This window comes from Petaurus breviceps, unplaced genomic scaffold (assembly GCF_028583685.1).
Source record: "Petaurus breviceps papuanus isolate PSGF00001 unplaced genomic scaffold, PetGlider_PUasm1.0 76, whole genome shotgun sequence".
Taxonomy (NCBI): domain Eukaryota; kingdom Metazoa; phylum Chordata; class Mammalia; order Diprotodontia; family Petauridae; genus Petaurus; species Petaurus breviceps.
The window spans coordinates 13,269,614-13,285,253 of record NW_027186473.1 but is presented as its reverse complement, the minus strand read 5'-3'; the positions used below and the strand labels follow the sequence as shown (position 1 = coordinate 13,285,253).

The following is a 15,640-nucleotide window of genomic DNA, read 5'->3' as shown; positions in this document are numbered from 1 at the left end:
AATATTAATAGGTACAAAAAATTATTACAGAGCTAGAGATGGCCCTTAAAAAAGGAACAAATAAAGGGCGGCCAGGTGGCTCAGCGAGTAAGAGCACCGGCTCCAGTGTTGGGATGACTTGGGGATCAAATCTGGGGTCAGATACTTAGCACCACACCCAGAAATAACTGGCCATGTAACCTTGAGCAAGTTACTTAACCCCGATTGCTTAAAAAAAAAAAAGGAACAAATAAATCCATAACAACTGTAAGAAGAGTCTCTACGGAAAAATTTGGGGGAGGATAACATTTTCCCAATAATGAGCTTCCTAGAGAATTGTAGAAAAGTTAGAGAAATTCCAAAGTAGTTATGCCAGGGTAAGATGCCTGCCTGCTGTGGTAAGCAGGCCAGGATTTAGTGAAGTAGACAATCTCTGGGGCACATTCCTTCCTCATGCCAGGAGATGAGCAATGAAGTCCTTAAAAAGGTTGCTCAGACACCAGGGAGCTGCCAAATCTCACTGCTGCTTCAGACCAGTGAGAAGGCAACCCAGGCAATGGCCTGGGCCACATATGTTCAGGGTTGTGACTACAGCTCCTCATGTATCCATACCTACTGCTTCATCACTTGCCCATCATCACAAGACTTTAAAAAATATAGAACCAATGAATCCTGTATTCCTTGGAGAAAGGAAAGTAGCAACCATGTCTTCAAAATTAGAGCAGGAATGGAATAAAACAAAGGCTGCATTTCAGTAATCCCAAGAAGCAGCAGATGCTGAATGGGAGGGAAAAAGTAGAGGCCTAAAAACATACCATCTCAGGCACCTGGCTAGGGTCTGAAAGAAAGTTCACAGGAAACCAAGGTGTGCCTATTCCCCTGCCCTGGAGGTTCCTTAGGACGAAAGAACAAGCAAGGAAGTTTTATATGTCCCCCATCTCAGGACACTGAGGAAACACTTCATTCCAAATTCAGGGTGTCTACCATTCCAGTAAAATAGTAGTGGTCAGAGAGTAGGTGACAAGAATATAATAAAAAAGCCAAAACATCAGATTTATCAGGACGAAAAAATAGTCTAGTAGATAGATAAACCAATAGCAAGAATACTAATCAAAATGAAGAATGAACAAAACCAAAAAGTAAAAACGTAAGTTAAACATTATAATATAAGGGAAATTAATCAATAGTACCCAATGAAAGAAAGAATCCTATAAAACCCTTCAGAGATCATGGATTAACAACAACAAAATCTCATAAGGCTCCAGTTTCAGGCAGTCAATAAACATTTATTAATCACCTAATATGTGCCAGGCAGTGTACAAAGCATTAAGGACACAAAGAAAGGCAAAAAACTATTCCTGCCCTCAAACAGTGGTCATTCTAAGGGGGGAGGCATTATGCAAATGACTATGTATAAACAAGATATATACAGACTAACTTGGAGATAACCTAAAGAAAAAAAAACTAAAATTGAGGGGGGAAAAAAGGTTTCCTACTTAAGGTAGGATTGTAGCTGGGAATAAAGGAAGCTGGGGTAGCCAGAAGGTAGAGATGAGAAGAGAAAATTCTAAGCATGGAGTGAAAGCCAGGAAAATAAAATTCATAAAAAATAAAAAATGAATTTAAGTTAAAAAAATGTTCTCAATGCAGAAAATTATTTTTTTTAACAGAAAGAAGCATACTTTTTTTTTTTACTTTATTTTTCTTAAGGTTTCCCTTCTTTTGGTCCATGTCTTCTTTCACAATGTGACCACCACAGATATGCTTTCCATGACTACACATGTACAACCTACATCAAACTGCTTGCCCTCTCAATGAGGGGTGATGGGGAGAGAGAGTTTGGAACTCAAAGTAATGTTGAAAATTGTAAATAATAATAAATGGTCTTTATATATAACTGGGGGAAAATAAAAATAAAAACTTAAAAAAATATGGTTAACCTATAGTGATATACATTTGTCTTATTATCTTCAGAGTGTAAGCTGAGAAAGAGTGGACCAAAACTCTGTACTCTCATATTTTCATAAATTTATTTATTTTAGTTTTCAACATTCATTTCCACAAGATTTTGAGTTACAAATTTTCTCCCCATCTCTGCCCCACCCCAATACAGCAAGAATACTGAACACCCCTTTCCCCAATCTGTTCTCTCTTATGTCCACCCTTATCCCCACCTTACTTTCTTGTAGGGCAAGATGGATTTCTATACCCCACTGCCTGTATATCTTTGCACTCTCGTATTTTTTAAAGTCCACACCCTTGGAACTGAGGTGACTGAGCATCTCATGTGTATAAGATAATGGATGCTGACTGGATATACCTGGACTAGGAAAATCTTGATTTAGTCCATGAAACAAGCTTGAAAAATACTCATAGCTGGTTTTATTGGAAAGCTTTTATATTCCTGATGAAAATTATTGATGGTATTGATTTTTGTGTTTTCCCATTGGGCTTTCCTTTTTATGCTTATGTTGAGTCTTGCACTTGAAGGTCAAATTTTCTATTCTACTCTGGTCTTTTTTTTTCTATTTTTTTTTTCTGTTCTACTCTTAAGTATCAAGAATACTTAAAAGTACTCTATTTCATTGAACCCATTTTCCCCCTGAAGGATTATACTCAGTTTTGCTAGGTAGGTGATTCTCAATTGTAATTCTAGTTCCTTTGCCATCTGGAATATAATATTCCAAGTCCTCTGATCCTTTAATGTAGAAGCTGCTAAATCTTGTGTTATCCTGACTCTGGTTCCACAATACTTGAACTGTTTCTTTCTGCCTACTTGTAATATTTTCTCCTCAACCTGGGAACTCTAGAATTTGGCTATAATATTCCTGGTAGTTTTCATTTTGGGATCTCTTTCAGGAGGTGGTCAGTGGGTTTTTTCAATATCAATTTTACCCTCTGGTTCTAGAATATCAAGGGAAGTTTTCCTTGATAATTTCTTCCCTTGCCTTTCAATTCATTAATGCCCTTGATATTCTGGACCTTTTGTTGTTCCAGATGAATTTTATTATTTTTTCTAGCTCTCTAAAATAATTTTTTGGTAGTTTGATTGGTATGGCACTGAATAAGTCATTAATTTAGATAGATTTGTCATTTTTATCATAGTAGTTCAGCATACCCAAGAGCAATGTTTTTTCAATATTTAGATGTGACTTTGTGTAAAAAGTGCTTTGGAACTGTGTTCATATAGTTCCTGGGTTTGTTTTGGCAAGTAGACTTCCAAATATTTTATAAAATCTAAAGTAATTTTAAATGTAATTTCTCTATCTCTTGCTGTTGGACTTTGCTAGTAATATATGAAATGCCTATGATTTATGTTGGTTTATTTTAGTATCCGGCAACTTTGTTAAAATTGTTTATTATTTCAAGTAGTTTTTTACTCGATTCTTTAGGATTCTCTAAGTATATCAGCATATCATCTGAAAAGAGTGATAGTTTTGTTTATTCTTGGTCTATCCTAATTCTTTCAATTTCTTTTTCTTCTCTTATCATTAAACCTAACATTTCTAGGACTGTATTGAATAACAAAGGTGGATCATGGACTCCTTGTTTCACCCCTCATTTTATTTGAAATTCTTCTAGCTTATCCCCATTATATATAATGCTTGCTGACAGTTTAATGTAGATGCTACTTATCATTTTAAGGAAGACTCCATTTATTCCTATGCTCTCTAGTGTTTTAATAGGAATGTCAAAAGCTTCTGTCAAAAGCTTTCTCTGCATCTATTGAGATAATCATATGGTTTCTATTAGTTTTGTTGTTGACATGGTCAATACCACTGTTGGTTTTCCTAATATTGAACCAGCCCTGCATTCCTGGCTTAAATCCTAATTGATCATAGTGTATTATTCTTGTGATAAGTTGCTGTAATCTTTTTTGCTAGCATTTTACTGAAAACATTTGCATCTATATTTATTAGGGAAATTGGTCTATAATTTTTTTTTTAGTTTTGGTTTTTCTCAATTTAGGTATCAGCACAATATTTGTATCAGAAAAAGAATTTGGTAGGACTCCCTCTTCTCCTATTTTCCCAAATAGTTTATATAGTATTAGAATTAATTGTTCTGTAAATGTTTGGTAGAATTCACTTGTAAATCCCTCTAGCCTTGGAAATTTTTCCCTAGGGAGTTCATTGATGGCTTGTTCAATTTCTTTTTTCTGAAATAGGGTTAAATTAAGTATTTTATTTCCTCTTCTGCTAATCTGGGTAATTTATATTTTTGTAAATATTCACCCATTTCACTAGGATTGTCAAATTTATTAGCATACAGTTGGACAAAATAGCTCCTAATTATTGTTTTAATTTCCTCTTCATTGGTGGTGGATTAGCTCTTTTTATTTTTGATACTGGCGATCTGGTTTTCTTTCTTTTTTTCTTTTTGTAGGGCAATTGGGGTTAAGTGACTTGCCCAAAGTCACATGGCTAGTGTGTCAAGCGTCTGAGGCCAGATTTGAACTCAGGTCCTCCTGACTCCAAGGATGGTGCTCTACTCACTGCGCCACCTAGTCACCCCCTTTTCTTTTTTTTTTTAAACAAATTAAACAAAGGTTTAACTATTTTATTTTTTGTTTTTTCTTCATAAAACCAGCTTTCAGTTTTATTTATTATTTCAATAGTTTCTTGATTTCAATTTTATTAATCTCCTTTGGATTTTAGTATTTATAATTTGGTATTTAATTGGGAATTTTTAATTTGTTCTTTTTCTAGCTTTTTTAATTGCATGCCCAATTCATTGATCTCTTCTTTATTTTATTCATGTAAGTACTCAGAGATATAAAACTTCCCCTAGGAACTGCTTTTGCTACATCCCATAAATTTAGATATGCTGTCTCATTATTGTCATTCTCTTGAGATAATTTCTTGAAAGATCACATCTAGACTCTTTTATTTTTTAGTCAGGGTTTTCAGGAAGTCCAAAAATTTTTAAGTTATCTCTCCTGGATCTATTTTCCAGGTCAGCTGTTTTTCCAATAAGATATTTCACACTATCTTCCTTTTTTTCATTCTTTTGGTTTTGATTGTTTCTTGATTTCTCATAAAGTCATTATCTTCCACTTGTTCCATTCTAATTTTTAAAGAATTATTTTCTTCAATGAGCTTTTGGATTTGATTTCCTTTTCCATTTGTCCAATTCTGCTTTTTATGGCATTCTTCTCCTCCTTGGCTTTTTGTACTTCTTTTATCACTAGGCCTTTGTTTTTTAAAGTGCTATTTTCTTCAGTATTTTTTTATATCTTCTTTACCAAGCTGTTGACTTGTTTTTCAATTATTTTCTTGCATTACTCTGATTTTTCTTCCCAATTTTTCTCTACCTTTTGAGTTTCAAAATCCTTTTTGAGTTTTTCCATGGTCTGACACAAATTCATATTTTTCTCGGAGGCTTTGGATGTTGAAGTTTTGACTTTGTTGTCTTCTTCTGTGTTTCACCATAGTAACTTTCAATAGTCGAAAGTTTTTTTCCTCTTGCTTGCTCATTTTCCCAGCCTATTAGTTGACTTTTAACAACTTGTTAAAGTAAGGCTCCTCAAAGGTGTACTGTCCCAAGCCTCAGGGGTTTTGTACAGCTGTTTTCAGAAATACTTCCAGGGACCTCTAAGTTTTCAGTTCTTCCAGGATGGTATGATCTGAGGAGAGGCATTTACTACTCTCCTGACCTGTGCTCTGGACTATGAGTGACCACAAGTACTCTTTTCTACTCTGGAAATGTGAGGAGGGACCCCCCTCCACTACTGTCACAAGCTCTGCTGTGCTAGTGGTCCCCTCCCTATCACCCAGGGCTGCAACCTGGATCTGTGTATGGGCAAAGCGACAGAGTACCAACGCAATATCAGTAAAAAGACCTCTGTAATCTCCTCCTACCTGTTCGACCCCCTTACCATCTGTGAGCTAAGAGTTCTGAAGGCAACCACTGCCACTGCTGTTGCCAATTCAGTCGCTCCAAAGGCCTGCCCCTGGTTTGCTAAGGCCGAGTATGCACTGGTGCAACAGACTTTTCCTGGTGACCTTCCAAGTGGTCTTGGGCTGGAAATTTGCTTTAGTCCATCTTTTTGTCGGTTCTGCTAATCTAGAATTTGTTTAGTCATTTTTTAAAAGTATTTCAAAGGGTTTTAGGAAGAGCTCAGGTAAATCCCTGCCTTTATTTCACCATGTTGGCTCTGAATCCAAGAAAACTATCTTCAACAATGAATTTAAAACACAATTCAGTTTTTCATGATGGGAAGTCTCTCTGAAGAATTAAAAGATACTCGGAACATAAAAACACTGCAAAGTTGGTGAAAGACATTAAAAGGGAATAAACATTAAATGAATACGTACCGAAGCAAAGCCTCTCGAAGATAGGATGCAGAGACACAACATACAGATTGGGTTTCTCAAAAGAACATGACTGAATTACAACTACAACAAAATCCTGAATATCACAATATGAGAAATAAGGAAAGAAAATTATCAGAACTTCTAAACATAGAGAAAGCCTCGACTGATAGAATTCACAGATACCTGTCAGAAACAACAACAAAAACAAACTGATCTTCATACTCTTAGAAGTATAGTCCCTAAATTGAAAAATTTCAATAACAAACAACAAATTTTGCTTTTGGCCAAGAGAAAGATCAAAAGACCCTCAAATATGGAAGAAAACTAATTTGAACAAAAGGACTGTATTTTTTCCCCCTTTTTTATTCTTTGTTTTTAAGGTCTTCTAAGTAGGAAGAAAGAAGAATATATTGGAAACTGCTAATGCAAAAACAAAAGAAATCAATAAAAGACATTCAACTCTTTTAAAAAGGGGGGGAGTTTTCCAAAGAACTACACAAATAACTAGAAATCAACTCAGCAAGCATGTATCACTTATTATGTGCCAGACCTTGTGCTAAGGTCTGGGGCTGCAAAGAAAGGAAAGAGACAACATGCAAACAACTATATATAAATATGTAAGGGGTAAATTGCACGTAATCTCAAAAAAAATGGTATTATCTCTGAATAGGACTGGGAAAAGTTTCTTGTAGAAAGTAGGAAGGAAGAAAACCAGGCGGTACAGATGAGGAGGGAGAGTATTCCTTCCAAACATGAGGTAAAGCCAGAGAAAATGCACTAAATTATAGGACACCCCCAGTGTCTGTATTCAATCAAAGTAATAAAGAAACACTAACTGATTGACCAGTAGGGGCTAGTTTTCATATATGGGTTGCTTGAGATATATAATTGTGAGAAAAATCCTTGTATCAATCTTTATATCTGACAGGGTTTCTAGTCAACATAACCTAGGTCCTTAGTAAAGGTTCTCTGTAAGCAACAAATAGAGGTTGTCCAGATTCCTAGCCATGCAGGGCTAGGTTAAAGTTTTCTCATGAGACAGAAATTGGACTAGACCGATAAATGAATAGAAAGCAAACTGAGGGGCCGGCAAGTTGGCACAGTGAATAGAGCAGAGGCCCTTAAGTCAGGAGGACCTGAGTTCAAATCTGGACTCAGACACATAACACTCACTAGCCATGTGTGACCATGGGTAAGTCATTTAACCCCAATTTCCCTGCCTTCCCCCCCTCCAAAAAAAAATAAAAGTAAAAAAAAAAAAAAGAAAGAAAGCAAACTGACCTAGACCCAGAATTGAGTCCTATGGATGGAGTCGATGTGATTTACTCAATTCCCATAATTTCCTCAAGGTGAAAATTGAATGCATGGAAGCTGAGATACCCAACAAAAATGGTATGGGGGGAGAAGAGAGTCCATGACATAGTTTTAAGGGACCATCCATGGTTAGGAAGCCCAACCTGCTACGTGAGAAGGAGCAGTGAAGACAGGAGAACCAGAAGAGTGCAGTACCACACAAAACCAGAGTGAAAAGAATATCAAAAGAGTGTAATCCACAGTGTCAATGGCTGCAGAGAGATCAAGAAGGATGAGGATTAAGGGAAGTTCATTAGTCACTCATAACTTTGCAGAGAGCGAGTAATTTAAACTCCATTTGATAATTGCTATAAGACATGGGTGATACTGATTTGATTAGGAAGAAAACATATAGGAGGATATAAACTAAAGATTTCCTGCTTTGGAAGCATAATGAGCAACAGACAGGCTTACCTATAATAATAAATCTGACCTTTTAATAGGTCCTACAAATGGCAGGAGTCTAATCATGTAGGTCAACTAAGAAAATATTAAAGTAATTTATATCTTGGTTCTTTGGTGATCAAATAAGATGATGTACACAAAAACTGCAAAAAGGTCAGCTAGTTCCATCACATCTAATCCACAAATTCTTAAATGATAATGAGTTTCTTACTTGATTATATAGGTCACTCAGTTTGTCTCTTTCTGCAGTTAATAGTTTCACATTGCATTGTATTTCCCCCATGTGGTTTTCAAATCTATCCAGCATAGACTGAAGTTCATCTCTCTCTTTTGTAATCATGCTGAGTTCTGAAATGTAAGTACCCTAATAAAATAATTTTTAAAAAGAAGTTGTTACAATATTAACAAATTATATTTAATTACTGGAGACAATCCATAAAAATTATATACATTAATCTATAAAAAGTAAAACTATTCTAAAATAATAACATCCTGACTTTATTTGCATAATTCAAGGTATGTAACACACAAAGTTCCTAAGTGAAGCAAATAAGGCCTTGACCCTTTTCTCTTGAACATTTTTAACAATGCTTTTGATAAAGACATAAATCATATGTTCATCAAATTTGTGAGTAGCACAAAGTTGGGAGACAGAGATACCTAGTAAATACAAGGACAAAAAGGGAAGCCAAAATGATTTCAAAAGACTAGAACAGTGAATTAAATCTAATAAAATGGTAATTAAGTCAAATGCAGGTTACTACGCCTGAATTAAAAAAACAACTACACAAATTCCATCGTGGTAAAAGAGACCCTTTCCCTTAAAGGAGAGGTGGGTTAGGTAACCAGAAACTGCCAGAACCACCAAGAAAGTCCGTCAACTGCAGCCCATGATACCAAGGAATTCTACCAACTCCTGTGTTAACTTTATCTGGCCTGCTCATGACTGGTACATTACAAGTCAGCAAGGATGATCACACCCTATACTGCTGGGTCTTCAACTCCCTCTGTCCACCATAGAATAAAATTCCACAGACCCTCAGTGATAGCCTGAGTTTTAGGCAGAGTTGCTTGCCTAGAACTAGTGAATATGATGCTTCATGTCTCTGAAGCAGCCAATATTGTGGGACTTTGGTAAGTGAATGAGTGTATGTCCAGAACACATGCATCCTCAATATTCTTTGCCTATTTGATTAGTGTGTATGTATAAAATTGCTACTTAGATCAACTTAGGCCATGTGTTTATACCTTGAAATTGCAGACTGAACTGAAAGAATCAGATAATAGTTGATGTGGAAAAAACCTGAGGTTAATATTACAATGCAATCTTTTATTGGAACTTTTAATATAACTTAAATAACTTGGCTTCCTGTGTTACGGTAAATTACCATATCCACACATGATGACAGTTAGTTTGTTGACATGTAAATTGAAAATGAACAACTTGAAAATGTGATATCCAATAGAGACCAGAGACTATACTATAACTACAATTTGGGAAAGACCAAGAGGAAAATGTTACCAGAATTACAGATTTAAAAACTTTTAAATAATAATAAAAAAATTCATGTTAGCACCCTGAAAAATAAGAAAAACGAAAACTCAATTATTACAGAACTGCATTTAAAGTAACAACAAATCATAAGCAGCATCACTATGAGATTCCTTTGTTTTATCTACTATTTTGACAAAAAAAGCATTACCTTTTCTGGACTTTTAGTACTTAAACTTCTTTCACGTCTTGAACTTCGTGCAGGTATAGATCGGCGTTTTATTATCTTTTGGAGTCTTTCTAGCTCTTTCTTATAATGATCCCGTTCTTCTTCTACACTCTTGACAAATACATCTAGACGAGAAGGTGACTTTTTCCTATGTGTGACACCAAATTCTTTCTTCATTCTCTCTAATTCCAAGACAAGCTCTTTTTCTGTAAATCAATGTGGGATAAAATTATTAAAAAGGTTTTTTTTGGGGGGGAGAAAGGGCTTTTTTAATATTTTATCTTAATTTTAAATTATAATTTTTTTAAATATTGAATTTCTAGAATAGGAAATTTGTATTCTACAAATACAATACTAAAGAGTAGGGAATATTTTTCTGTATATCTCTGTAACCAGTACCAAATATTAATAAAGGGAAAAAAAGCAGCTTAAATTTTCATATTTCACATGCAATTATAAAATTGAGCTTGTCAGTATCCCAAATTCAAAATACCAGAAAGTTCAAATCTAAATTACTTTTAAAAATAGTACTTTAGGACTGAATCAGCAGTAGCAGCAGCTGCTTCCAGAGCTCTCAGTCCACGGACAAGTAAGGGGGTTAAAAGATTACAGGGGCACCTTTGGTGGCACTGGCACAGGACTCTGTTGCATCACCAATACTTGGATCTGGGTTACAGTCCTGAATGGCAGTCTCGGGGTGAGAAGGAATACAAGCATAACAGAGTTTGTGACTACAGGGGAATGGAAACCCTGGTCACAGTTCCAGGGTGGAAAAGAGTACTTGTGGCTATTCACAGACCAGAGCATAGGCCAGGAGAGTAATAAATACACTTCTCCTTAGATCATGCCACCTTGGAAGAACTAAAAACTTACAGGTCCCTAGAAGTACAAGTACCTCTGAAAACATCTGCACAAAAACTCTGAAGCTAGGGACAGTGCACCCTCCACCCTGGAAACAGAACTCCACTTTAGAAAAGAGTTAAAAGTCAAGAAATAGGATGGAAAAATGAACAAACAGGAAAAAAAATTCTGACTATAGAAAGTTACTATGGTGACAAGGATGATCAAAACACACACTCAGAAGAAGACAACAAAGACAAAACTGCTACAACCAAAGCTTCCAAGAAAAATATGAATTGCTCTCAGGCCATGGAAGAGCTCAAAAAGATTTCAATAATCAAGAGAGGTAGAGGAAAAATTGGGAAGAGAAATGAGAGTGATACAAGAAAATCATGGGAAAAAAAGTCACAGCTTGGAAAAGAAGGCAACAAAAAATACTGAAGAAAATAACAGCTTAAAAAATAGAATGGGAGGGGTGGCCAGGTAGCACAGCAAGTAAGAGCACGGACTCCAGTGTTGGGATGACCTGGGGATCTAATCCCAGGCTCAGACACTTAGCACCCACCCAGAAACACCTGGCCGTGTAACCTTCAGCAAGTTACTTAACCCCAATTGCTTAGGGGCGGCCAGGTGGCTCAGCGAGTAAGAGCACCAACTCCAGTGTCAGGATGACCTGGGGATCAAATCTGGGCTCAGATACTTAGCACCACACCTAGAAATAACTGGCTGTGTAACCTTGAGCAAGTTACTTAACCCCGACTGCTTCAAAAAAAAAAAAAATAGAATGGGTCAAATGGTTAAAAAAAAAGTTACAACATGAAGAGAAGAATGCCTTCAGGAGAAAAACTGGACAAATAGAAAAAGAAATACAAAAGTTCACTGAAGAAAACTCCTTAAAAAGTAGAACTGGCCAAATGGGAAGAGGTAGAAAAGCTCACTGAAGAAAATAATTCCTTAAAAATTAGAATTGGGCAAGTGGAAGCTAATAACTTTATGAGACATGAAGAAACAATAAAACAAAATCAAAAGAATTAAAATAGAGAAGAAAATGTGAAATATCAGAAAAACAACTGACCTGGAAAACAGATTCAGGAAAGATAATTTAAAAATTACTGGACTTCCTGAAAGCCATGATGGAAAATAAAAAAGAGCCTAGACATCATCTTTCAAGAAATTATCAAGGAAAGCTGCCCTGATATTCTAGAACCAGAGGGAAAAGTAGAAATAGAAAGAATCCACCAATCACTTCTTGAAAGGGATCTCAAGGGGGTGGAGCCAAGACGGAGGAGTAGAAGCACGATCTTCCCACAGCTCCGGCTTCCACCTTCCCCAATCCATGTAAAAATGGAACTCTAAACAAACTTTGGAGCTGCAGAACCCACAAAATGACACAAAGAGGCTAACCTCCCGCTGAGGACAGCCCGGCAGGAATCCAGCTGACCAGCCACCGGCCGGAGGGACTCCAGATCAGCAGCAACTGTGGCCGTTTCCAGATTTATCAACACACAGATGCGAAGGACAAAGTGAGAGGTCAGTGCAGTATGGACTTTGGTACCCAGTAAGTGGGAGTGAGTGGCTTTTGCCCCCGGGGCGAGAAGTCACTGAGATGCCCAGCACAGCCAGCCAGCACCATGTGGCAGCTTCAGCTCCTGGCCTGCAGAGTGTAGGGGGACCAAGCACCAGTCTGAGGGGTAATCACTCTTACTTTACCCTGCTTGGATCTGGTTTGCAGTCTAGGGTGGAGGTCCTGGGGTGTGTGTCCAGCTTGCCAGAGCGTGTGGAGACCTCAGAGAGGACACCCATCTAATACCTCCGGCAGCTGAGAAAACCCCAGCATTTGGGACGAAAGCTCCCCTGTCTGATGGCAGAGTCCTACTGTGGCAAAAAGCCCAGGGGTCAAGTGACTGAGGGGCGACATGACCAGGCAAAGGAAACAAAGCAGACAGAAGATTCCAACATTACACTCCTATTTGGGGGACAAAAAGGAGCAAAGCATGGAACAGGAGGAAAACAGTGAAGTCAGAACTCCTGCACCAAAAGCTTCAAAGGAAAATACAAGCTGGTTACAGGCCATAGAGGACCTTAAGAAGCAGATAAGAGAAGTGGAGGAAAAATTGGGAAGAGAAATGAGAACAGTGCAAGAAAATTGTGAAATGAGAGTCAACAGCCTGACTGAGGAAAATAATACCTTAAAAAACAGACTGACTCAAATGGCAAACGAGGCTCAAAAAGGCAATGAGGAGAAAAATGCCTTAAAATGTCAAATTTGCCAGATGGAAAAAGAATCTCAAAAGCTCAATGAGGAGAATCATTGCTTCAGAATTATATTGGAGCAAATGGAAGCTAATGACTTTATGAGAAATCAAGAAGCTGTTAAACAGATCCAAACAAATGAAAGAATAGAAGGCAATGTGAAATATCTCATGGGAAAAACCACTGACCTGGAAATAGATCCAGGAGAGATAATTTAAAAATTATTGGACTACCTGAAAGTCATGACCAAAGTAAGAACCTAAAAATCATCCTCCAGGAAGTTCTCAAAGAAAATTGCCCTGATGTTTTAGTACCAGAGGGCAAAATAGAGGTTGAAAGAATCCACCAATCACCTCCTGAAAAAGATCCCAAAAAGGAAACTCCTAGGAATGTTACAGCCAGGTTCTGGAATTCTCAGATTAAGGAGAGAATATTACAAGCAGCCAGGAAGAAAGGGATCTCAAAATGAAAACTCCCAGGAATATTATATCAAATTCCAGAGCTCCAAGGTCAAGGAGAAAATTTGCAAGCAGTAAAAAGAAACAACTCCGGTATCATGGAGTCAAAGTCAGGATAAGACAAGATTTAGCAGCTTTTACATGAAAGGATAAGAAGGATTGGAATATAATATTCCAATGGACAAAAGGAGCTAGAGTTACAATCAAGAATTGCCTATCCAGAAAAACTGAGTATAATCTTTCAGAGAGAAAAAATAGACGTTCAATGAAATAGAGGACTTTCAAGCATTCCTGAGGAAAAGACCAGAATGGAATAGAAATTTTGACTTTCATATATAAGACTCAACAGAAGCACAAAAAGGTAAACAAGAAAGGGAAATCATAAGGAATTAAGTAAAGTTAAACTGTTCACATTCCTATATAGGAAGATAATACTTGTAATTCATAAGAACTTTCATTATTAGGGTATTTAAAAGGAGTATACATAGACAGAGGGCATGGGTGTGTTGAATAAGATGGATTAATCTCTAAATAAAACAAAACTATGGGGTAAGAAAGAGTAGTGCGCTGGTAAATAGGGAAATGGAGAGGTAGAATGAGGTAAATTATCTCACATAAAAGAGGCATGGAAGCACTTTTACAGTAAGGGGAAAAATGGGTGAGGTAGTGGGGAATGCTTGAACTTTATTCTCAAATTGGGAATAACATACACACTCAGATGGGTATAAAATCTATCTTATTTTACAGGAAAGCATGAAGAGAAGGGGGTAAGGAGGATGGGAGGAATGATGGAAGGGAGGGCAAAGTAGGGGAGGTGGTAGTCAGAAGCAAAACACTTTTGAGAAGGGATAGGGTGAAAAGAGAGAGTAGAATAAATGGGGGAAATAGGATGTAGGGAAATAGCAATTAAAACTGTGAAGAAAAATGTTTGCAGCAAGTTTCTCTGATAAAGGTCTCATTTCTCAAATATACAGAGAACTGAGTCATATTTATAAAAATAAAAGCCACTGAACAGGCAATTTTTAGATGAAGTAATCAAAGCTCTAAATCACTACTGACTGGAGAAATGCAAATTAAAAACAATTCTGAAGTACCACCTCACATCTAGATTGGCTAATATGAAAGAAAAAAAATGACAAACGTTTGAGGTGATGCAAGAAAATTGAGACACTAATGCAGTGTTGGTGGAGTTGTGAAGTAATTCAACCATTCTGTAGAGCGATTTGGAACTATGCCCCAAGGGCTATAAAACCATGCATAGGCTTTGTCCTAGCAATACCACTACTAGATCTGTATCCCAAAAGAGATAAAAAACAAAAAGAAAAAGGATCTAATATTTATATGAGCTCTTTTCTGGTGATAAAGAATTGGAAGTTGAGGGAAAGCCCATCAATTGGGGAATGGCTGAACAAATTGTGGTATGTGATGATGCTGATGGAATACTATTGTACTATAAGAAATAATGAGCAGGATGCTCTCAGAAAAACCTGGAAAGACTTACATGGGTTGATGCAAAGTGAAACATAGTTTGTACAAAATAACAGCATTATAGTACAATGATCAGCTTTGAAGGACTTAGCTATTCTCTGCAATCCAATGATGCAAGACAACTCTGAAGGACTTAAGATGAAAAATGCTATACATTTCCAGAGAAAGAATTGATGGAGTCTGAATATAGATCAAAGCAAACCTTTTTTTTTTAAACTTCCTTTTTCTTGGGTTTTGCTCTTTCTTTTTTTTTTTTTGGTCTATGTTTTCTTTCACAACTTGACTAATACAGAAATGTTTTCCAGGACCACACACATATGACCTATATCAAATTGCTTGCCTTCTTAATGAAGGTAGAGGGAAGGGAGAAAGAGAAATTGGAACTTAAAATTTTTTAAACGAATGCTAAAAATTGTTTTTACATGTAACTAAGGAAAAATAAAATATTAAATAAAATTTTTAAAAGACAGTATTTTACAATGATAATAATCTACCAATGTTGCTGTTTGCCTATGAGGCATGGAACACAACAATCCTGAAGGCCTGAAAGTCACTTTTGTACAGAGGCCAGTGGAGAGACACAGTCATTGCCTACAGGCTGCCATACATTGAGGGGATTAGGACAGCAAGTGCTTAATTTGTGGGAACTCAATGAACCACAATGACTCCACCCATCACTCTCTATTCTGGAGCTGGCTCAGTTCCCTTTCTATTCAATTATGGGTCTAGTCCAAATTCTGCCTTGTGAAAAAACTTTAATCAATTATAGGAATTGGGAGAAAACCTTATTATATTGTTTGAACTTAGCCCTGCGTGTCTAGGAAGC

At 36.7% G+C, this 15,640-nt stretch overlaps 1 protein-coding gene across 5 annotated transcripts in view; it reads right to left on the bottom strand.

Moving 5' to 3' along the window:
* The window catches only part of CEP135 (centrosomal protein 135), a 121,108-nt gene that overhangs the window by 77,622 nt on the left and 27,846 nt on the right, over window positions 1–15,640 (bottom strand). For all 5 annotated transcript variants that reach the window (XM_069105272.1, XM_069105270.1, XM_069105274.1 and 2 more), the window contains 2 exons: window positions 9,758–9,981; window positions 8,266–8,418 (listed from right to left, as the gene is read on the bottom strand). In XM_069105272.1, the coding sequence (XP_068961373.1) occupies window positions 8,266–8,418; window positions 9,758–9,981 (377 nt within the window). The remainder of the gene's footprint in view (window positions 1–8,265; window positions 8,419–9,757; window positions 9,982–15,640) is intronic.